General features: G+C 40.7%; 1 protein-coding gene across 1 annotated transcript in view; it reads left to right on the top strand.

Annotated features, from left to right (window-relative positions):
* The window catches only part of PTPRN2 (protein tyrosine phosphatase receptor type N2), a gene marked incomplete at both ends in the record, with an annotated part of 656,586 nt that extends 637,276 nt beyond the window's left edge, over positions 1–19,310 (top strand). The window contains 2 exons of the mRNA XM_084279942.1: positions 13,873–13,946; positions 19,239–19,310. Of these exons, the coding sequence (XP_084136068.1) occupies positions 13,873–13,946; positions 19,239–19,310 (146 nt within the window). The remainder of the gene's footprint in view (positions 1–13,872; positions 13,947–19,238) is intronic.
* Positions 19,311–25,553: the final 6,243 nt, after the last annotated feature.

The raw sequence follows: 25,553 nt of genomic DNA on the forward strand, positions 1-25,553 counted from the left end.
TCTTTCAGAAAGGCTTTTAAGGATTAAGGCCTTCAGTCTTTCAAAAAAAAAAAAAAAAAACCCACCCCAAAACCAGGACTTTTAAGAATAAACTTAGAATAATTTGAGTTTCTTGTTCCACTGTCTGGTTTATTAGAAAGTAGACAATAATGCATTTTTAAATCAAAGTAAATAGAGGAGTACTTAGTTTCGGCAGTGGGAAAGTAGAAAGCAATCAATAACTGCCGTAGCTCTTTAGTAGGGTTTTTAATAGGGTAGGTTGAGAAAAGGAGCTCCTTTTTCATTTAATGATTTACTTCCCTGCATTCTCTTAGACAGTTAACTGTAAATGCCTTTGTCATTTGCAATTTCTTCTCCTACTGCTCATTGAATTACTGCTAATACTTAGTCTATTAAACACATTATAAATTCATATCTTCTACTATCTTGCCTGTTGCCATCCCTCACTTTAGATGCTGAACACCACCAGCAAAGGACCTCTTCCTAAACCCAAAAGCAGGGGAAGAGAAACCAAACTGGGGAGGGTTTTGTGCTTGACACTCGTCACATCAGCCTGGCCTGCCCCAAGCCCTTCAAGAAAGCAGGAATGATTTTTTTTTCCTTTTTTTTTTTTTTTTTAAAGGCGAAATGCTCTATTTGAGTGCATTTGCAGGATAGTAATCATTAGTACCAAGGGCAGAAGTGTCCCTCAGTTTACCTGGGGGGTCTGTGCTGGCAGGAGCACATAGGAGAGCTCTCCTGGACCCCTCACTCAGCAAACAGCATCCTGGCCCCCAGCTGCCCAAAAGCCACAGCCTGCAGGACTCCCTCTGGCTTTGCATGGCAGCAGGAAGGATTTCCTGTTGGGTCGGGTTTTTAATGAATTTCACTATCCTCTGCGCTGTAAATGTAATGACTGCATCTGTGCGTTCACTCCAAATGCCACATTAAATAATCTTATTAGATACTGGAACAGTCAGAGAACAACGGTGTCTATTCAGTGCTATCGTTCCTGTGTCATGTCAGCAGAAAGTTTTAAATGCAAGTGTCTCCTTTTTTTCAGTTGTTCCAGTAATTTAGTGCTGCTATTTATCATGTAGTTTATTACTATAATTATTTTTCTTGATAGATTCATATGCAGAGTAGTTACAAGACCCTGATGCTAAACCCATCAAAGTAATAACAAAAATGAAATGGCATTGAATCTGGCCTTACAGTAACACGCTTAAATAGTCTTACATGTCTTAACTGTGATGATTCATTAACTAGAATATTCTTTCTACATGGCTTTTACAATTTTAAGATAGTTAGCAAGTCACCTCTTATTTTCCCAGCAGAAAGCTTAGGACAAGTCCTAAGCTAAGGACAAAGCTTAGGAGTGAGAAGTTGAGAAGTGATTTATTTCATCTCCATGTATGCTTCCATGATTTAAGTAAATACAGAAAATTATAATGGGTTGTTTTTGTAGATAACAATGCTTGCTGGATTTTTGACAGAGAGTTTTTCTGAGGCTGATTTCTGCTGAGAATGTCAGCCTTCTTGATGTATTTACAAGTTTTATCCTTTGTTACTAAGGAAGATAAAATGACTTCGATTTAGACTACTTGATATTCCTTCCTCACCCCAAACTCACAGTAACTCTGAGCTGATCAGGTTTTTTTTTTCCTTTTTGTGTGATCTAGAGAAAAGTTGAGAATTTTCTCATTTCTTGTCTTTTCCTGCAGGCTTATTGTAGTGACTAAAAGTTTGATATATTTCAAGACATTTTTATTGAGTGTTTCTGGCACAAGAAAGAAAAAAAATGAGATTATGAGTCTTCCCACTTTCATTTTTCTGAACTGAGAGGCTTGGATAGTGTAGATAATAGTTTGATTTTTAGATATTAATCCAAGCAGCAGCTGCTTGGGGTTTGCTGACCGTCCATTTTCTTGTGTTTGAACTAGCTGGAACGAGATGAGTCAAAGGGAAGGCGAATATGAATTTTAAAATCCTTTTAAAGTATTGATTTCCAAATTCTAAAACCCCGCAAAAAGATTCGATTTAGCAAAGCCGAACCAACGGTTTATTCTCTCACATTCAAAAGCTTGGATTATAATTGATGAGCACACACGCTCTGGCCTGGACTGGCTGCGGAGGTTATCTCCCCAAGTCCTTTCCTTGCCCCCGCTACCCTATTGTCTGAGGGTCTTGTGAGTCAGCTCCTGAGCAGATGCAGTTTATACCGTGACATTTTAAGGCAAAACAAAAGATTCCTTAATTCGCCTTCTGACTCATCGTGATCAAATGATTTTGGCTAATCTGAACCCTTGCTGAGGTTTTGCTTATCTGCTGTGTGGATTTAACAATCATAATGAAGTTGTGGGGTTAGCTCCTCTCTGAAAGGATTTTATGAAAGAAAATGCTCGCCCATATTCCTGTTACAATGGATTCAATCTGCTTATTTTTGAGTCCCTATGCAAAGTCTGAGAAAATTCTATTGTTCCGTCGCGCTGATACAAGTGTAGAGCAGACTATTTCTGACATGCTCTTGGTGAATGAGGGAGTATTTCTTCAGCACAGGCTCTCCCGTGAAAATAAAATTGAACATGTCATGCAGTGGTTGAGAGAATACACAGTGTAAAAGAGAAATTACTTTTTTTTTTTAATGGCATGTAATGGTAAGAGGGCAAGAAGTGGGATTAGAAATAGGTAGTATTCTGGAGGAAATTTATGACAGAAAAATTCAGGGCTTAAAAATTCAATTGTTTTCATGTTCTAAGTTTGAATCAATCACACTGCTGGTCTTTGAGGTTTGGGTGAGATAGATTATTATCTCTAGGGAAAGGGAAAAAATGCAGGCTGGTAAAGCCAAAAAATTAGGTTTTGCTTTGTAACACGCTTGTGTCGCCCATAAGACTGCCTTCGTTCTCAGCAGCAATAATGCTGACCATGTATATCTGAAATGTTGCTGTTTCAATTTCTGAAGGAAGTTCTTATTGTCCATGTAAACATACATATGTTATAAGGCCGGTTTTTCAAATGAGCTGCATTTATGTATTGTAACTTTTATGTAATGAGTTACCCTGGAAACACAATTAGGCAAATAGCGCTCTTTCTTGCAGCCTTTCCCAGAAGATAATTAATCACAATGAGAGCTGGGCCCCCAGCTACATGCAAAAGTGTATGGGGAATGTATAGGATGTTTTTTTTTATGGTCCAGCCTGTGATGCTCAGAGAACTCTCATTGTTTAGAACAAACTATGTAAACCGATGTTTTATTTCCTTTGCAAAACACAAATCTTTCCTTTAAATCTTTGCTTTAAGGATTTTGACACACTATTGACAGACATTATGGAGTCATCGATTATTAGTTCATAAAATGAAGATTAAAAATGTGTCATGTTCTTCAGCCTCCTGTTCTGAAATGAATTAGGGACCACAAGGAATGTGATGTTGCTTGATGTTTCCTGATGTATGTTGTATGGACTGCACTTTTAGATGGCTTCCTTTACGGCATGGAGATTTCAAGCAAAAAGCAAATGAGTTATTGATGCAATTTCCTTGGCTTTTTTTTTTTCTCTTTTTTATATAGTTTAGTGGTCAGGGATTACACTAAAAGAGCCATATTTCTTGAGTTCTTTGCAGTTCTGGGGATTTTGTTGGAAAAGAATTGGAACCAGGAAAGTGTGGTAGAAAGCAATCCTAATTATTCAGGGTTTGGGGCAAATGAATTGTGAAGAAAGACTGATCAGACATGGGCTATTCCTTGGGAAAGGGAGCACGAAGGGGGGTCCCCATAGAGCGTTAGAAGACCCTGAAAGGAATGTATTGATGTCAGTAAGCAGCTTGAGATAGTGACTAATTTGAAAACAAGAGGTCATTGACTGAAACTAAGGAGAAGACAAGCAGATAAGGAATTTGGGCGGCATTTTTTCACACAATGGGTAGGTTAGAATATGGAAAGTGGAAAAGCTGGTCGTAGAAGTACCGTGCTGTCGGTTCAAGAAGCAGCTGGGCAAATGTTTGGAAAAGGAGGTTTATATACAGAGTAAGGAACTACTTTTTTTTTTTTTTTTGGTAGCTAATCTCATGCAGCAGTCCATAGAAGGATTTGAAGTGAAGTGTTTAACTGACCAGATGGTAGTCTTCTGGCTGTAAAGGGTACAATGTATATTACCTAACTAAAATGTAATTATTCCACAACTTCTATAGCTGGAACAGTTTAGTCACTTTTAAGGATAAACTCCATTAAAGAATGAATCCGTAATTGTTGCATCTTTTATTCAGGTCACTCCATGTACTGTCTTGTGAAAGCATTGCCACCTACGTGCACCGTAAAATTGAAGCAATGTAAAAAGTAGTTCTTACCATTTAATAGATTTATGTGGGTGAGCTACTTGTGTGTCCCCCTAAAGAAAATTTGTGTTTTCCAAAGGAGACCCCGAGATTTTTTAGGATAAACTGAGATGTGTTTTCAGAAGTGCCATTTTTGCAAGCTTACCTTTGTTCGTGTTTGATTCAGTGCCCGGAGTTGAACTGCCTTTCAGGTAATTCGCCAGCAGTTTTTGGAAGAGGTAATAAAAGAAGCCAATTTTGTAGAGCTCCATGGGAGCAGATTCTGGGGAACACCTATAAACAGGCAGTAGCAGCACATCCACAATTCTTGCTGTCATTACTCTTTGCATGTGCATGTGTAAACATGTGCATTACATGTGTAAGTTACATTTGGATGCACGGACTGATATTTTCTAGAGTGTCCATAGGTGATTATGGGATATCTTACCCCATATGGAATACAACTCATTAAATTCTAGTTCTTGCATGTAGTCATTCAGACATACTCCTTTTAACTTCTGAGGAGGTTGAGGGAAATCTAGATTTAAGAACGTGATATGAGCTGTTCTCATGCACAGCAGAAGTGAGGAAGGATTGGGCCTGAAATTAGCATACATTTGCGTTCAGTTACAGTGAGTGGTTTCTGCATGGTTCTTCTGCATCGACAAAGGATGTTAGCTTCAAAACTGCCATGTCAGGAGTGAATTTCTATCTCTGCGACACTGTTGAAATCACTGTAAGCTTGGAAGCATTATTTTCCTGCAGCAGTTTAGAAAATATAAGGCTGTTGTAGGTGTTCCATCTTCAGTATCACCCTCCTTTGGATTGTTTACTGACAAAGCCGTATTGCTTACATTTATAACATGCAGTTTTCAAGTATTAACATTAAATGTGTAAACAATAACACATTCTTTAGTGCATAGGCTCTGTGTGTGTGTATGACTGTCACAATAATTTTCATTACTTCGCTTTTATTACTTTAAGTCCTCTCTTCTCCATTTATATGCTTGCTTTGCCCATTGGGACTTTTTGTTGTGGTTGTTTAGGGGATTTTTTAATAAAGGTAGTGAAATTTTAATTTGGATCCTTGTTAGGCGTATAGAAGCATTTCTGTATTTTGCCTGAAATTACAGGCAATTCACAGTCCCAAATATATGTTGGGTCCATCCCTAAGTACATACGTGCATGTGCACAGGTATTGTTCATCTCAGAGAAAGAATAAGCTTTTAATGAAAATGCCAGCCTGAATACATTTATATTTTTTTGTTATCTTTAAAAGGGTGTCCCTCACTAGGTTTTTGCTGATGCTTTTCTCTTTCCATGAAAAGCATCAAATGATCCTCCTGGCCAATAGCAGAACTCCAGCAGCCACAGCAGCAGACATCTGGATAAGTACAAATGAAAATTGCTTTTATTTTTGTAGTTTCTAGCTGTTTTTCAGCTCCCTTTTTTGACTCTAATATTTACAAGTGTTTTTTATTTAATGGGCACTCAGACAATGCATGTTGAAGCAAGAAAATACTCTTTTTTCTTTGCAGCAGAGCAGTATAGAACCAGAAGTCCTTACAAAGCATTTTTCACTTCCATCACCTTCCCTACATTATATTGCAACCAGTTTATCCTTTCATTTTGGCTCCATGTTGCTTTTTCTTTTGCCATTTCCATAAAGATTGCCAAACTGGGGGATGAAAGAACACAACAGACACAAAACAGAGATCTCCAATGCCCTTAGATGTGGCAGATTCTAGCATTCTGGAGCCTGAAACTGCAGTCCATAAACTCAAATCTTTTCAATCCAGCTAACTTTAGCCATATAAAGCACCTAGGATTAAACATCTTGCCTAACCTAGTTGTCTAGGTCTCCTCGGTCATCAATGGAGAACGATAGGTACCTCTGGAGGATAATTCTCAGGCAAATGAATTGCCTATCAGAGCTTCCCCTGTCTCTCTTAGCTGTTGGGAGAGGAGATGACTAACTCCGATTCGAACTTCAAGGATGGCTGGAGTAGATGAGATGAGGCTGGGCCTTTGAGACTAAGCTAGTTAGTAAATATTACTGGTATGCCATTAAACCTAATGGTCAGTGAAGAAGTGGTGTTACACTCCCCCCAGTTATGACCCTTTCTTCTTTAATCAGATTGAGTTTGCCCCTCATATGGTGTGATTAAATGTTTCGCTGCAACGTTAAGTACTCAATGGGGCAAACATTTGCCGGAGCAGCTCCACGAGCTGTCCTTTGGAAGCTGTCAGTGGGAAGCTGGAGGCATCTAGGACTTTGGGAGCGTTGCAAATCTATAGCATATCTGTGCTATGTCCAACTGTTTTGGGCATTGGAAGCAGCATAGCTATGACAGTGTAATAGTCCACGAGTGCTGATTTACCCTCCTAGCTCCCTAGAGAGCACACTTCTGCTTCTATACATTATCCCAGCTAGAAGCATAGATGGACCTTTTTTTGCATGTTAGGCTCCTGGCAGACCTGGATGTGTTTACTAGCTGTCCTTCTCTGGGAGGTTTCTGTCCTTGGATCGTTACTGTTCACTGTTTACCTTTTGCTAAAGCAGATCTGACTGCAGAAAAGGGACAGAAAATGCCATACTAAACCCAAGAAAGCCTATTTGTCAAAGAGTCCTTACACAGGGAGGGAAGAAAGGCAGCATAAAGCTGCTGTGCCCGACTTTGCTTTGACCATGAAGCATCACTTTTAGGTGTGAGTCATGCAGTCATCACCCAAACATGAAAATCACTTGTATTCTTCCTAAGCACAGACACACTGTGATGAGACAGCTGATTGTCCTTGCTGAATACTGTATTTTCACCCTTATTTTCCTTCTCACGTGTATTTTTGCTGTTGTGTAATATTACAAGTGATTCTTTCATGGCACTCCCGGCTGCCTGCGTGTATGACTCTGAGGCTAACAGGCTGCCGATCAGCAGCATCTTGCAAATATTAATTGGCCCTTTTTCAGCTTCTAGCAACAGCAGTGGAAAGAGCTGTATTATAGACTCTGCCTTCGAGATTTTAACAAGCCAGTTTTTAATCTGACCTAACAAGTCCCTTTGCCCTTCAAGGCCTAATTCAAAATCTATACAATATAATAAATATAAAAAGATGCATTAAGCAGGTAATATCTGACTAGAATGTAACTGAATACTTACTGCTGCAAAAAGAAAGGCGCTTGACAGGTCATTTCTGTATTCCCCTTAGTACTCCGTTTCTTTCTGTTGGGATAAATGCTTATTCCCACACAGATCATCATCATCTCCTTAAGGAGAAATGGTAACAGCGCTAATAAACCCACATTTACAACTGCTCAGCATGACTCCTACATCATATATTCAGCTTTGTGATCACTTCATGATCAAGGGGAACAGAAAGAGGGCTGACAAAGGTGCAAAGGGTACCAAGAGATAAAAACAGAGTATCTATCTAGGTCCTCGCCTCTCTAGCGTCCAAGCACCTTGTAATCATTAATGGATTTGCCTTCATAACAACTTGCTTGGTAGGAAAAAGATGGTTCATTTTATAGATGGTGGTGTGAAACAAAGGGTGAATTTAATGATTTAACCAAGGTGGTGCAGGAAGAGCCCCAGCCTGGAAGAGAAGTCAAATGTATCTAAACATAGCAACCTAATGACCAAGCCATCCTTTAGGACTCACATTAACAAATTTATAGCCATTCTGCAGAGTTATAATCATATCTTATTGAGGATATATGCCTGTAGATCTGAAAATTGTTCCTAGCTAGAAAAATCCTTTTTAATTTAATATTTATGAGTGATATGTATTTGTGAAACATCACAAAGAAAACTCTTCAGTTTGGGTTATTTAAAACGAAACCCCCCACAAATAACTGCTTTGATGAAGTATTTAAGGATCATTTTATTTTTATAAATACACAGAAAATTCAGAGCATCTAGAATCTAAAATATTCCTTTTAATACGGTCCTTTAATATAAAATTCTATCAGTCTCACAGTATCTACACTGCACTTTTCATTTGTAATGAATAAAATAGAACTTTTGACTTTGCTTCCACTGCAAGTATGTTCAAGCATATTGCGCAAAAATATCAAAAAAAACCAAAAATATCAAAAAAAATCTCAAAAATATCAAAAAAAATCTCAAAGCTTACGTTAATTAAGCCAAAATTTTCATATATTTGTGTAACAAATGCTGGTTGTTCTTAGGGGAAAAAAACCTACACAAAAAACACATTTTCAGGTGCACATATAGTGTGCTGAGCCTGAAACCCACCTTTTAATTATATACCTTCATTTTTTCTTCCCAGCTGATACATTAAAGTATATTACCCCTCTTGACAAACTTTGTCTGTCATATCCCTGTACCATCGCAGCGACAGCGATGCTGCTGCAGTGTGGAAAGGATTATTGTCCACAGTGTTTCTTGTGTGTCTTGTGCTGATCAGAATGAGTCGCCTGCCATTTTTAGGGGGAGGGGAAAGATTTCACTGTTATCACCCTAAAGCTAACGTTAGATAATTCGTAATGGTTTTACATATTGTGAGCTGCCACTGATCACCTCACGGAGCCTTTGGCACAGAATTTCACCAGCTCATTATTCATTGCAGGAGGAAAAGGGAATTCAACTTTTCCCCATGTTTTTATGACATGCTGGATACTCCACTTACGCAACTATCTAGGGGCAAACACTTTAACCCCTTGAGATCTGCTAATCAGGAGCACCAGCTGTTAAGTGCCAGCATGCATCCTGCATTGGTGCCTGTGGGCAGAAGGGTTGAAAAGGATATGACCCTAAACTTCAGAAACCGCTTCTCTCCTTGGGGGCAAAATATCATTCGTCTCGCATCTTCTCTTGTTTTCTTTCAGTTTAGCCAGTTAATGTTCCTGATGTGGGTTGTTGTGCGCTCACTGTGAATGCTTCAAGCCTTGAGGAAGATGATAGTTAATTACTGAAGTTAAAATCTGCCTTGCACTGGTGTGGAAGTGCTCACGGAGGCATTTGCTCGGCTAGCTCACTGAGCTGCTAAGAGCAGGGGGAAGCTGGTAGTATCTAACTCACAGTGAATTACTGCAATTACTTGCAAAGGCAAGTTCTGTTTAAAAAAAGACCCAACAACATCACACAGTCATTTTTCACAATACTGCTGGTACAACATTAGCTCAGTCTCACACTAAGTTACATCCTTACGTTCATTTAAAACAAGCAATGAAATGCAGTGTGAAAAAGGAACCTGTCATAGACAGAAACCAAATTTATTCCCTACAGAGTAAAATACAGTCAAAAGGTGAAAAGGCAGTTCTCTAGTCAATAAACATTCCTTCTTATAGCCCCTTCTTTACTTTCTGAACCTAGAAGCACTGTTAAACAGACAGATACATATTGGTGTGGAGAAAAGATGGAAAATGTTGCCGTTTTGACACATTTTAGGTTTGATTTTCCAATTACCAGTGCTCTCCAGCCTAGTATTTTTAACCTTTCCAGTAACAGGATATTTTTGGAATCAGTGGGTCAAGTTTTTCCCACTCTTACTCTAAAACACAGTATCATAGTTAGTTTGTACGTGGGCTTTCCGGATAAGCGATGTTTAAAATACCTTTACAGTGTGTGGATATTTTGCAGCCTTCTCAGTAAGAGCAAGAGTTGAGCCTGATGTCCTTAGATGCCATATCCCTCTCTTACCACATCATGTAGCATAAGCTGCATTTTTTGCCACCTGAAATGTCTCAAAAGCATAAATAAAGTATTATTGGGTATTCTAGAATGTTACACCATACTGTTGTACCCTCAGATTAAAGAGAAAGCTTCAGCATGGCAAAGATGATGTTGAATTTGTGTCATATTTCACAAAGTACTTAGAGAATTGAAAGCTTACACTGGAGTTAAACCCTGAGCTCCTGTCACCTATGAATGCAGGTTGGGTTCAGACTTTGCTTTATGCCTTGAAAATCTCTTCCTTTGTCCGTCTCTGTCACCAGAGAACTTTCTACAGGCTAGCTTTGCACACATCAGTGGAAGTGAGCTGAATTTACATAATATAACAACAATCTAGCATAGTTTGAATAGAAAAAGAAGCCCTCGTCACAAAATGAGATTTAATAGTGGACTAGCTATATATATATATATTTAAACTCATTTGGTTTAGGCACAATAAGGGAATAGATGCAGAACATGTAGTGGTGGAAATCAGGAGGAAAAGAGGCATGGCCGTGGAGAGAGGAAACAAGTCATGCTGGCTTTATCATATGCTGTTGATTTCACCCTTTTACCTGTGAATTTTTTTCTTCTAAATGACTCTTCTTCCAAAACAGCTTTGCAACACTAAGTTTTGTTGATTAGCCTGTCTAGGTACTTAGGTAGTTCCCATCACCGTAGTCTCAGAGGCATTCAGAAATGGAAAGAAGGAGGTAGCAAACCAATCCCTGCCTCTGCTTCACCTTGCCTCTAATCCCCTGGTCTCTGAACAGCATTTGTGCTTTGGGCAAAATCATACTTTGCTCTCCTTTTCCTTTTAATCACCTGTGTCTGAGGACATCAAAAGTGCTTGTGGTGACGTGCTGATCACAGACCATAGGCTGGGGGACACTGGTCAGTAAAAACGGATGTTTCAGGGACTTCTGCTGATAAAACATTTAAATAGAAGCCTCCCAATAAGCACCCTGGTTCTCTAGGACAATTTTGTTTTCCAGTGCAAGCATATGCTTTGGCGTTTTGCTAAATCAGGATTTTATAACCAGGCGTTGTTCACACTATTAGGGATGTCATCCCGTTAATGATGATAAAAAAGCAAGCATCGGTTTCCTAGTAGATGTCTGCAATCTGCATCACGGAAATCGAGGAATTAACTCTTTGAAAGGTAAGCTCAGAAGCCTGTCTGGCCATTAAAGAGTGCTATTAGGGCTTGTCATGAACCTTTTCCTCATACCTAATATGCTACTGCCCTGGCCTGAGGCTAGGGTAGTTTCAAATAAAAACCATCCCTCACAGGATGGGGGTCGTACTTGTTTGCAGCTGTGGGGAAGTCTGTGTGGCACTTCAGCTTGCCAGCTCTGCCTGGAGGATCTCCAGCTTCATCCTTCAGCACACCTCAGGGACCAGCTCAGGACTCTGCATAACCTCATCCACGGATGTTGGTGTCTTAAATTTTTCTCTTATCTTAATTTCTGAAAGAGAAAATTCCTCCTGTGTTGAGCCAAGATGCTACTGGGACATTTAGTTCCTGGCAGTCTGAGGCCACAAGTAAAGCTGTAAAGCATGTGCAGTACCCCCACAGCGCTGCTCCAATGGATGTCTGTGGTGGGACAGGAAACTCCCACCTAATTGCACATGCATGTGTGGGACTGAACACTGCAGTGAGGTACTGTGTCACACCAGTGTGAGGGCTTACAAAGAGCGTACCTTTATGATGCTTGCCAGATGTGCTGCCACTGAGAAACCTGCAGCAGACACCAGATGTAATTACTGTCACTTGTATCAGACTTTACAGTGTATGTGAGTATGTCCTGCTTTCCTCCATTGTATGGATATTTGCCGGGGGGGGGGGGGGGGGGGGGAGGGGAGGGGTGTATTTTAAAGTAGAACTTTCTGGTTTTCTTCCAGAGCTCATCCCTGTAAACTCCTGTACAGTGTCAGTGGGTGGTGGGGAAGCAAAAGCCATTCAATGCCCCAAGTGAAAAACATCTGTCAGATAGCCTTCCTAAGTTGCCACTGGTACATTTACTGAATGAATTCATTCCATTTCTGATACAGCTGAGGAAAGTATTTTCATCAGTATGAAGAACATATTGCAAATCAATTATTTTAGAGCTGATGTTATTTTTAAATATCTTCTCATGTATTTTTTCAAAGGAAACCAAATTAAATCATTTACTATTTGTCACTTCTCTGGGTTTTTTAAAGATGTTCCAGAGTTATAAAGTTCACTTGGGTAAACGTGGAGATGTAACCATGCATGATGTTTACATTGACATGAACCTAATTACAGTTAGATTTTAGCCCATCAGTTACAAGAGTTGTGGGAAGACTGGTAAACATTGGGTCCAATCTTGCAAATCCATCCTGGGAGCTAATCAAGTATATCTTCTAGATGTGTACAAGTGAGATATTGAACACTTCAGGTTTGCGACTTCTAAATTTGGCACTGAGGCCCCTTGAATAGCTGGAGAAATTTAAATGCCTCCAGAAGGAAGTCCCATATTGGCACAGGCTGGGACAGAAGATTCCCAGGGCCAGGCAATAGGAACCAGTTGTCAAAGGGCCACACTCTTTAAAGCACACCATTGAGTAGCCTTCAAAATGGAAATGTAGTTACCTCATCCAAATGTAGGCACTTCCTGTCCTTGATAAACCTGATGATAAAAGTGAATGTACAAGGGAGGGGAAGTTGAATATGTATATATTTATATATATTTGTGTGTCTGTATATATTGAATATATATATAAAGCATCCAACACCATATTTATAAACATTCTTTGGAACCACTCTGACTCTTCTTGAGCTGCAGAGGCTGCAGACCCACATCTGCCCTAGAAGAATGCATGAACATCTAGGGCAGTAAGGGAGCCAAGATGGGGCAGTCACACTTGGACCAGAGTTACCCTCCGTCCGTCTGCGTGTGCTGTGGCACTGTGCAGTGTTCCTGCAAGGCACAGAAGAGAATAGATGTGAGATAAACATGCTCTGTAGCTGAACTTCTCAGCTCAAGAGGTTTTCATCTGGGCTTCTACTCTTGGAGTTCATACAGGGACTAACAGGAGGGACTAAAATCCTGATTGCTCCTCTCTGCCTTCAAAAGCCGTGTATCTAATTAGGCACTTAAGGAAAATGAGGAGGGTGGTTTTGAAACATCTCAAACTGGAGGAAATTAAGAGGAAATCAACATGTCCCTGTCCCCTTTGGTTGTCTAGGCTGGGTTATTATAAGGTGAGAGGCACAATTGCTTTGCTCTCCACAGATCATGTTAGAAAAGAAAGCACCTCCATTCGCACCAAGGAAGGGATGCAGTCCCCACAAGAATGGGCTCTATGTGCCCATTTTCTGCATCCTGGTATGACAATCAGTACCCAGCAGCAGTGTCCCAAAGTATAACCCAAAGAAAACACCCTGGGTTGAGAACAGCAATCATGCAGCAAGATGGTCTGGCAGGTCCCGAGCTGGGGAGCCATAGACAGCTTTTCTGGATCTCAGCTGCAGGTGACAGAAGTTCACATAACTCTTGTTTGAACAACATAAATCTTCCTGTGGTTCAGGCCCTTAATTCAGTGCATACTCTTAGAGGTGATGAAGGGGCACTCGGTGGCATTGCCATGATGGACCCTTACATTCTGCAACATATATTCTGCTCAAGGTGCAGAGGCATTTTTAAGAATTTGTTTTTCTCTGGCTTTTCTTGAATTAATGTTAATAAAAGCTGCCCCAACCTCTTATTTTTCTATATGAACACAAAAATTGCAGCTGCCTGCCAAGTCTGCTGAGAGATGGATGTAATAATTTTCAATTGGACTGTTAGCCCAAAGGGAACCCGATAGCAAGAGATTGACAGATGCAGCATGGATTATCTTGTGCTCTGAACTCAGCCCAATTTGTGGTTTGTTGCAGGTGCTAAAGAGATTGATATTGCTGCTACCCTGGAGCACTTGAGGGACCAGAGACCGGGCATGGTCCAGACAAAGGTACTGTCAGTAAATCCACTGGGATTTTAAATACATTAAAGGTCTTTCACAGTAGTTGTTTTCATGACAGAAGAGAGAGGGTATGACCTAATTTAACGCAGGTCGCTTGCTGATTACTCTGTTTGGCTCCCTACCAACAGAGGTTTATTTATGCTGAAGATTTATCTAGGCTACTTTCTTTGGTGTTTACTGCTCTTTCTTGTAACATCTCCAACATCTATCTTGATTACCATATATGAAGGGCAGTCAAGACAACAATCTATAGCCTACTCAAGAAAATGTGCATTTGAAAGAATGTTCTTGCTTTCATCCTGAAATATGGATTATTTTCTTAGAGTATCTGTGCTTAACTGTGCATGTAATATTTTTTTAAAGCTTGAACTCATTAAAGAGAATGTAACTGCTGCATTTGTTTTCCAGAAAATAAGTTTTTGAATTAAATGAAATATAGTTTTAGTGTCTTTGAACACAAGAGCTTACCAGCACCTAAAGCCGTGTCCTTTATGGATGTAGCATGGTGACTGTATTTGTACCCTTTGGAGAGGTGAACATCTTACTCTATGGTTCCTGTCAGTCATAATAGTTTTAACATTTCTCCACACTGTAAAACTTTTAAAAATAGCTGGTGGTGTGAGTGTGGTCCCTTAAATTAGAAATGGAACTTTCTGCTGTTAACGATTTCAGTGATATGTGGAGGGATATTTTGGTGTGTTCGCTCCAAGTTAAGAGTGGCAAATATGACAATAAAGAAACTCATTCATGACATGGAGACCAAATAAATCTGTATATGACATTGTAAAATATCGAACAAGAATTACAGCCCCAAACTGAGTTACGAGAGCTACGTGACAGCATTCCCTCTTGGCCTGGCTGGAACTGATAGGGAAGTCTGCAGCATTTAGGGAGCTGAAATTGCTGGGGGATAAAGGTGAAATAAATGTTGTTTGCAGGAATCATTGCTTTTCTTGAATCTCTTCCTAATCATTTTATCTTCCCACTAATGCTAGAAGTGATACTGGAGAACAGTTGGGACATTAATTATTATTTATTAATTAAGTGCATGAAAAATAAAGATGAGCCAGGCAAAGCTAACTAATCTTTATCTGCAACTAAGATATAAAGTTGCACAAAGCTTTCTTCTGCTTTGATTATTCAGACTGGGAAAATAATGTATATAGCACACAGTATCCAGTGTCACATATATTTACTCTGAGGTAAGTCCTGAACTACTCTGTAAATGCATCCAAAATACATGGCAGGTCTGTAGAAATACAGAGCCTAGATTCCAGTTTGCCTCTCAGAGCAGAATAACTGCAGCTTGTTAACTTCAACATAAGAAAACACCAAAGAGGCAGAGAATTATACAAACAGCTTCTCTTACTTAGCTCAGAAATAGTTACCCAAATCCCATGAAAGTCTTGCTCAAGACATGGTCTTCCCCTCCAAACATTTATCTGGAAGAGCTCCAGAAAAGAAATGTATCCTGTGTTTTCATCCAGGATAAAAAAATTTCTCAGGATATTGCTTATCTCTCCTCTTGCTCCTTCTTCCATCATTGTCATTTTCCCAAAACCACCCAAATCACTTATTCAAGCTAATGTCTTTCAAATTATAAATATCTGGTTACATGCTAGCAATGCACGATCCCCAGAGAATTTTTCTGATGGATTTAAACAAACCCCTGTGCTTTCCCAGCTGAATACAAATGAGGAATATTAGGCTCTTGGAGTAATTTAAAACAATGGATTAAAAGTCAGGTTAGAAATGCCAATTACAGAATATCCCTAGGCAAAATAAACACCAACTTACTTCAGCAATGTTATTGTGTTTCCAGCAGGCAGCGCTCCACATTTTCAATAAGCATGTGAAAGATTTGTTTGCAACATTTTGTCTTCTGGAAGGGATCTTTAATTCAAAAGCACTGTATATAATAAATGGTAATGAAATTATCATAACGACATTCTGCATTTCGGGGAAACATAATACAGGGTTTGTGGTTCTGTTGTTTTTTTGCAGGGGAATCATAAAATAGAATTGATATGCCACATGTGAGAGGAAAAAGCAATGAAGGAAGAAGCGTATTGAGTATGATGGGGAAAAATAGATGTTTTCTTTTTTTCTCCCCCTTCTATATCTTTCCTCTCCCAATCTATAATATTTAGCTAAGATTCTTTATTGTGTCACATATGCTGCATGCATTCAGTCTGTTTCCCCAGAATTTTTTATTTGTAGGCTTGATGAAACATCGCTTATGATTTTTTTATTAAATCTATACTTGTCACCTCTCCATTATAGGCAGATTGCTGCCACAAAATGCCTGTCCAGCTCTGATGTCTAGGCCAAGCTAGATGTTAAATTTCATCTCTAGTCAGTCTTGGTATATGCCAATAGCGTATGCGATTGGCAGTGTAGCTGAGCAAAACCACACACTGAGCTCCTTGAACAATTACTGCAATTAACTTGATCTGACTGTGGTTGTTCTTGTGGAAAGGCGTGGAAGGTACGTAAAGGCTTGTCTTTGGAGGGGAGGTGACACACATCAGTGGAAGCTGCACTGTCTGCATTCCACCTGTCCATAAGAAAGGAGGAGGAAGAGCTCCACTGCACCATGCCAGAAAGACCAAGTCCTTGCACATCTCATGTGTCTGCTTCGCTGTCCCCTTTACAGCAGTGGTCAGCTCAGAGCTCTGGCTGTAAAGATTATGCTCTTTAAGTTGGTTTGTCTCAGTAATTTAGGGTCACGGGTAACGTTAGCTTGTCTTGTCTCAAGAATCCATGTCTGAACGTTGGAGTTCATGTTGATCAGTCCATGGTCCTCAGGTGAGAGACACTTTACCCCAGGCAGTGCAGTGATGCCCCATGCTTACAGGAGGGGTACCCCTCCGTGAGGGGCAAAGGCACTCGCAGCTCAGGTGGTCTCCAGCCTCACAGATCTTCACAATAAGAGAACACATCTCGGACCATCAAAGTTAAGGAGCAGATTTGCTCAATGAATAAACTTCAGAGCAATGATATTTTCAGCAATGGGACTAATATTGTAGTCCCCAATCTTACAGGTTTTTCCTGACTATAAAATACTCAGATGAAGAGCACATTAGGTAGCCTCATTACCATGGGCAGCTTCCCTTCTTCCAAACTGACGCCCACATCTTGGAAGAGGCATCTGCACATCTCCAAAACTTGGCTGCATCACTGTGTCAAACCCATCGTGCTCAGATCAGCCTCTTCTGTTGTTGTGCTCCCCATGCTCCAAGGACTGGCAGCAACTGGGACCAGCTGTCCTGCTTATATCTGAGTATCGCTGTGCTGGAGCACCCACTTTGCTCCTCTTCTGCCAGCCCCAGTGCAAGGGTATCCCACCCTGCCCAGGCTGCTCCACAGGTCTCTCACCTCGCAGGGCTGCACTGATGGGGTCTGGCAGCTGATGACTTCCTTGCCAAGGTTCTTTTTCCCAGAAACAGTCATTCCTCGTGCATCAGCCCAAATTTCCTGAAGCTTTTTGAGCTTCTGCAGTCACACAGTTTGGTTCTGGAACAGTATGTCCAGATGAATGCCCTCTTTGCCTCCACTGCCCTCCAACTCCTCTCATGCATTCGATGTCTCCAGTTAAAATTCAACTGATGCTCCAGGTAACCAACAGCATTTCCAGTCTTTTCTTTAATTGCGGAGACCTTGGGCAGTGTGGGGAGGCTTTTTCAGTGTCTAATGAGGATGAGTCCTACTCTTTAAGGTGAATTGATGTCTGATTAAAAACTGTTGGCTGGAATCCAGTAAATGTACAAGGTTGCCACTCTGACAGCACCAAGCAGACAGCAAAATTCTTGAATGTCAGTGTCTTGAGAAATCATTCTGAGTTTTGTTCTTGTGCTGCTCAGGAACTATTCCAGTCATTGCTTCTCTCTGAGGCATCTCCACATGGGAGATGACCCTGCAGTGGGGTAAGACAAGGCAGAGAAGACTGGCACTGTATTGCAGGAACTAGAAGTCAGCTGTCTTTCTGACCTCTGAGTTTCACATCTGTGGCTTGTTCCTTCATCCTTCCTGCAGATTCCTGCAGTAAAGCAAAACACTGTGGAATATGAATGCTATTATTCTAATAATTACCTTTTGGGGCACACACCACTGCTGTGTACATGCATGCAGCCATGCCATACAGCCCCTGCAAGGGCAGATGGAGGGGCTGGAGGTACCTATCAGACCACCAGTTTCCTAACTGGAGACACAGGTAGTAGTATCCCAGCAGTGATGTCAGGGTACTTTGCAGGGCAGACCTCAGACCTCCATTCTCAAAGTTGGTTCTTCAGTGGCTCTTGATCCTGACTGGCTTACACCACTCAAGTACTTCTAGAAGATGCAGAAACTCCTCCACAGGCCTTGCCTATTGGCCTTGGTTTGTCTCTGAATAAACTGCACACATTTCTTTTCGCATCTGAGAAGCTGCAAACACCAAATCATCCCGCCAGATATCTCAGTAAGCTAAATTCCTGAGAATAATTACTTGCTTACAAAAGATAACACCAGTTAACCTTGAGGAAGTTACACTCCTGTGTCCTTCAGTAGGACCACATGGTTCAGGAGTGTTAGATACACACATGGATGAGGTGGCCATTCATGGTTGTGTCCTTCACACATCTGCCAACCCAGTGCAGAAGCCTGTTAGTGATTTTGGGTTTATGCTTACAGTAAATTAGTAGCTCAGACAGGCTGCCCCCAGTATTTGAATAGGGGTGATCTAAACATTGTTAGGTAATTCATGGGTGCAGAAAGGCCATTAAAAAAGAAGGCTGAAAAAGGACAGTAAGAGGTAAACAAAAAAGCAGATACTGTTTTACAGAATAGATAGAAGGTAGGAGATACTTATTCTAGCTGATTTCAACTAGAAACAGTCCCGAGAAAAGCCAAAGGCTCTGCTTTGCAGCATCTCACCTATTTCATATCTCAATTATGTTAACAAGTTTCCATCTCTGTGTCAGAAGGAAATGACTGGTGATCAACTAGTCCCAAACCTTTCTGACCACGCAATTGCAATACATCATTGTGTCCCAATAGCTTAGTTTCTGCTACCAACATTTTTCTCCATTAAAATGACTCCAGCTTCAAGTAGCTGTCAAACATGTTATATGGCATCAATAATCCCAGAACATTTTGTTCCTTTCTGCTGCAGTGTACAGTTCTTCCTGCATATTCATATTTTTACAATGTCTTGAGGATGCTTGGCTGCAGAACGGTGCACCAGGCTTTTGGAAAGTGTTTTGTTTTATTATTCAGAGTATGCACTTGTTCTCTCTGCAGGAGCAGTTTGAGTTTGCTTTGACGGCGGTTGCAGAGGAAGTGAATGCAATACTCAAGGCGCTTCCCCAGTGAGCGGCTCAGTCTCCCGAAGGTTCCCGCAGGAAGCGTCCCTCGTTTTCCTCATCCTCAGTCCCTGTGAATGTTCTTGGAAACCATGACCTGACCTTGACTGTGTGTCTTCTGTTGTAACCACATAGTGATAGGGTCCTTTACAAACTCCTTTAGCTGGTAAAAGTTCAACAGTTAAAATGTGTATTCTGTTTTTTGGGGTTTTAAACAAATTTTTAAAAGTACATCAAAGCCTCGGATTAAGTGACAGAACAATCCATCTAATTCCTTCCACATCCTCGAAGCCCTGAATGTCACACTTCAAAAGCACACATTCATGTTCTTAATAGCAAATATACAGTATCGTGGGTAATTAGTGCAGTCAATATAGTCTCAGAAAACAGTGTTCTGTTATATTTTGTAACTTCTCAGAGGCAGAATAAGAGTGGGGGGCCAGAAGAGGATGGGGATTGTTCCTATATAACACCAAGCGAGAGCATGAAACAGTGCTGAGGGTGTGAGTAAACACAGGTCCAAGCTCTGGCAAAGACAGCTTGCACCTTCTCGTGCTGGGCACTGGCAAGCAAATGTTTTCTTAACTGTTGTTTACTTTTCAGCTTTGTGCCATGAATGGAAGAAAATCTGAACTGTAAGTAAATAGGCCTGCACAGTTGTTGCAACTGGGGAGAACAAGTTGGTCACATTAATGGGAACCCAGGGGGATAACGAGCACGACTCTGACCATGTACCTACCACTGACAGTGCAGAAAAAGAGAGTGTAGTTTCACCTCAGGTGATGGGGTAAGGCCCTGTCAGTAGGCAGGTAAATGTCCAGAGCTGTTATGGAAACAGATCGTTGATTTTATGGGATTGCTGAGGAAGAAAATGAAACTCTCCTCTTTATATTTTTGCATTTCCATCTGTAAAGCTGTGCTGTGCCATCCTTTTTAGCCAGGAAAATATATTTGTGTAAAAGCCTGGCTGAAGGACAAATCTCCAGTCTGCATTTTATGATCCTCATCGGGTTTGTCTGATCCAGACGTTCGTTGCACCTTTCTGCAGAGGCTCTGCTCACTCCTTGTTCTGAATGATACCTGTTTTAACTAACTTTTAAGGGATAAAGAAGCACACGGGTTGAATTTCAGAGGTTCTTGTGTTCTCAAAATACTAATGCCTACTGTCGCAAAGTAATGCTAAAATATCTACAGGAATGGTTTGGTTATGCAATTTTGCTTATGTCAATTCACAGGTTTAGTTGTGGTACTCTTCTAAAGGAACCAAAATGACTGATAGGAAGTACTCTGATATGTTTGAACGAAGGGCCTGAGAGTGAAATTGTTAAAGGTTCCTAAGTGATCTGGGCTCATAATTTCATTTTCAAAAGTAAGTAGCTGAACGCTTTTTCATATGCTCTCCTACATCTCGGTGATTTAAGAATTTTGGGATGGGTTTTTTTCCAAAATCTTAACAGTGTTGTGTGCTTGAAACCATATTAAGCTAATCGTATGACTTCAGCACTGGAAAATATATCACTGAATGTAATTTGGGAAGGGGAAGCTTTTATAGACTTCTGATCAGTGGAATGTTAAAGACGCAATGTCACAGAGTTTTACTGGCACAGAGGTAACAGGCATCTATCAAAGTCAACCACGTTGCAATTTTGTGTTGTAGGTGTGGGTATTGGTGATTTCTTCTTTTTAGCAATTAAAGAGTTGCTTTAAAAAAAAAAAAGCTGAAAGCTTGTTACTTTTTGCCATACATTTTTGTATGCTTTACTTGGTGTGTGCCGTTGCTTAATTTGTGCATCCCATTATGATGGCAGTACAGAGCAGTTACTGCAGATGCCATCATCCTCTTAAGTACACATACTGTACATTAAGCCACATGTTTATTTTATGGCCTAAGCATTTTAGAGCTTTCCTAGCAATAACTAAAAAAACTAATGGAGTATGAATGAGAAAATTGCCTTTTTCATTTGATAATTTAGGTTTAACAGGATTCTTTTATTACTTTAGCTAACACAAAATTGCAGATCAGGGCAGATGAGATCAGTTTGAGCAGTATCAGCAAGTGTTTGAAGTAGATTTACTGTGAGCCATGTACTGCAGCTTTCTGAAACTACAGGTAGTTATATCCAAACAAACTGTCCAAAGAATCAAAATTAGGGCATCCCAAGCCAAGCCCTCGGATTATCGGGTAGAATTGTTTCCCAGTGCAAGGTGCTATGCCATTACCTACTGCCAATGGGCTAATGGTTTTTTAGCACAGATCTCTGCCCTGGGATTCATTAGCGTTCACCTTCTGACTGTCCCTGTGTATACCACAAACGTGGCCAAGGAGCCTTTCGCTTGCACTTCAGGAATATTTTTTAATTGTTCTTTTGCAAATATTTGCGTTTCGTAATACCAATTTCAGGGTGATCCCTATTAATTCACAAGCAGCTGAGTGTAGGACTTAAATATTGGTCTTCATGCTTTGGAGTTTATTTAGCGTAGATTAGAGGGCATTAATCTTCCCCAAGGCTAATGGGGCAGGAATATATTGTTTTATTCATACTTGTAGACCAGTTTACACAACAGAAAGATGATGCAGTCTTACTCAGAGGGTTGGAGTATATCCCACTGAATGTTGATGACAATCCTGTTATTTCAGCTGTGTTTTGTACAGTTCTTCCACAAAGAGGTGCCAGCCTTATTTTGTTGACTGTAAACTGTCATGCAGAGTATTTTGTCCGTGCAGGTAGCATACTGTTCACACCTCTTGATAAACACCCTACTTCTGGGGGTAATAATTTGCTGCAGGGCCTGTTAGTGAAATGCAGGTTTCAGTTGCACCAGGGCTACCTGGAGGGGGTTGACAATCCGTTTCCTAGAAAGATGCCAAAGCCATGGATGGAGCCACAGAGATAGGTGTCTCATGCAGGGAAGGAATTTCTTTACCCTTTTCACTACAGCTGTGCAGTGAATCCTTGGGATTTGGTGAAGGACGTTGCTTGGGCCACCCCTGACAATTTGTGCTGGACATGGGACCTGCCCCATGTTCACTGTCAGGTTGAGTTGAGCTTCTTCCTGGAAGCCAGGATCACCTGAGAGCCCAGAGTCAAATGAGACCCACAAGCCCTTCCCTGTTCAATATTCTGCCTGATCTTTAGTAAACTAATTGCGATTGAAGCAGGGGCTGGTGCCTGACATGTGGCCATAAACAGCATGTGCTTAATATTGACCATCCTTATGTTCCTGAGAAAGACAAATTGAATCTAAAGGTGATGTTTGTGTGGTTCAATCTTTAAATGACATTTAGTTGAGGGAGCTGCAGGAGGGCAGTTTAACCCCAGAGCTCACAGTTTCCAGCCTCAATGGTCAATGCCTGTGGCAGAGGGAGAAAACCCCATTTCCCACAGGCACAGCAGCAAACATGGCAGCTGGCCCTGAGCAGGGCAGCAGTGACTGGATGAGACTCCATGCTTGCATAGTCCTGGTGGGTGTAGACATATGAAGAGGTGGTTGTCACCAGCATTGATGGTTCATAGGAGTCACACAGTCACCCTTCCCAGCACATGGGCTGGGATTTGGAGAGACAGAGAGACAGGACAGCTCAGTTTCCCAAAGCCCAGATCCTTGAGCTTCAGCCTTAGCCACAAGGACAGCAGCGTGGGGTTTGCTGTTGGCTTCACATGTTTTAGGTGTGAGCTCTAAGTATTGTTCCTGATCGTCGTCTGTGGAACCTGGTGTAGGCCAGGCAACATCCAGTGGAAGTCTTTGGCAATTGTGAGGCCAAGAAAGAATTTCAGCAGAAAATCCTGTATCCAAATCTCATTCCAATAGCAAAACAAGCAAGATTATTTTTATAGGCACTACTAAACATTTAAAACATTTTAAAATATTTTTTAAATCTACACCAATGACTAAACCTTGTTCCTGTCTCTTGCATGCATGCAGAACTGATCTCCATCCATCCCCAAGGGAATGACAGCTATAGTACCTGTTAAGGAGTCCATGCTTTATTAGTCAAGTGGAACATTAATAAAATCCTCATAATTTCCAGAATAGTCATTAATTAAAAAAACTGTTTATTGGAATAGAAAACAAGTATTTGACTAGCTTTGTTACAGAACAATAGCTCTCCTGATTTTTATTCTGCATATCTTATTCTTTGTTTAGAAAATTCTCTTAAGAAGCAGTCGAGATAATTCGCTTTTTAAAACTGTACAGTTTCTATGGTTTTGCTTTTTAAATGAGAGTACACTTTGTAGATTTGATTATTATATTTTTCGGTTAAGATTACATTGGGCATTACAAAAGCATTCCCCACCACAGTGAAAAGAAAGCTATCCTGTTGGTTTATTGTAAAAAAAAATGAAATAATTAAAACAAAATTGCAGAGCTGTGGCATACTCAATCCAATTAGAGCATGACTCTACTACTCTTCATTTACCACATTAGAAATAAAATAAAGTTACACCAGCAAGATTTCATTTGAAGCTGTTCTTGCATGCTGTTTGTACTGTATTTGATGGCATAATATTGTTTTGTTTACAACCTTTTCTTTCTTGTCATTCTACAATATTCTTTATATGTATATAGTTTAAAAAAAGAAAAAAAAAGATTATACAAAGTATTTTGTTCTACCTCTGTAAAAATCATATTTGTGAATAAAGTCACATTGTCTGTGGAGTACGGTACTGTGAATACAGCATTCCTGGCTGGTGCTTCATTTTATTTGGGGACGGGTGGGAGAGGTACCTCCTCCCAATGCTGGAGAGATGGATTCTGAATGTCAGAGGTGGGCACGTGGTGCTGACAAAAAGGGTCACCTCACTGCTGACAGCTTAGGTGTCCACGTTTAATCTGCTCTGAGCACAAGAGATTGCAGCCACCTCTGGCTTGGGTGTGTGGCCTGGGGCATCGCAGCCTCCAGCACTTGGGCTGAGGCAGACTGCTGTGTTCAGACCAGCAAGCGAAGCAGGCAAAAATAACAGTCACAGCCACCCTCCTTGTACAGCTGGGAAGTGAAGAAACTTGGCCCATGGAAGGTACAAGTTACCCAAAGGAATAAATGATACCCTCTTTCAGGAAAACTAAAGGCAGGAAAATGTTTTTGGGGAGGACATAGTGCATGGCATGGGCTGCCCAAGGATTTATAGTTCTAAAATAGTGGCAGGATTCACAGAAGGATTTGAACGGGTAATAGGAAATACTGTTACATTAAATAAGGTTAAGAGGAATAAAAGTGTAAGGTTCCCACATAAGCACAGAATAAAATAGCCAGTCTTTTCCCTGGGTGATGGGAAGTAATTTTCCCATAAGCACTGTCCATTATATGAAGGTTTGTATCTTTCCATGAAATATCTATTGTTAGCTGGTATCAGAGGTGGTCTGTAGGATTAGACAGCCTTAGTGTGGCAGTTTCCATGGTCCTGTGTTGCATGCTAAAATTTCACTTGTGTTTTGAAGAAGACTTAAAATAGTTTGCCAGTTACCTGTAAATAAATAGAAACATGTAAATAAAGATAGAAACCATCCTTGTCCAGCTCACTTCCTTCCTATCAGAAGAATCACATTTTACATTCTTTAACCTTGTTTATGTAGTTGCGTGTTTTAATATCCGTGCCTTTCTCAGTGTAATAAGGTGACTTTCATCTTGGAAGCAAAATATATGCACCATTATAGTTATTTTCTTGGTGGTGTAATTTGGGAGGTCTTTCATCTCCAAGATAGCTTTCTGAAGCCTCTGGTAACATCAGATGGAGGACAAAAAGAGAAATGCGTTTAACTGTATAACTACTGGAGCATTATGTATCTTCTAGGCAAACACGAGAGCCATCAGCTGTGCATGCATTGATTTGTGAAGCCAGACCTTGCTTTTGCTTCATGATACACAGACCTCACCCCCTCCGGTGCTCCGGCTGTAGGCTGTGTCTCAGCTGCTGCCAAGGGGCATTATTTTTATTGCTGTTGTTCTCGGGTTTGTATTTATGGCTCTAGCTCATTATTGGTACAGCAGACTGGGTATTGGTTTCTGGTAGGGCTCAGGAAAGCACAGGGTTCCAGTACTAGCTAAGTGATACTGGGAGGTGAATCCCAGCAGCAGCACACAGGAGCTGTGGCACCATCCTGCTCCTGATGCTATCCGACCCTGCTGCAGTGCTGGTAGCCACTGCATCCCAGCACACCTCGATACTCTTGTTGTGCAGCCCATGCTGTGATAACACACCTCCTCTGAGCCCAAGATGTTCATGCTTTGGGGAAAGCAGGACACAGGACTCCA

Source organism: Gallinula chloropus (assembly GCF_964237585.1).
Source record: "Gallinula chloropus genome assembly, chromosome: 2".
Taxonomy (NCBI): domain Eukaryota; kingdom Metazoa; phylum Chordata; class Aves; order Gruiformes; family Rallidae; genus Gallinula; species Gallinula chloropus.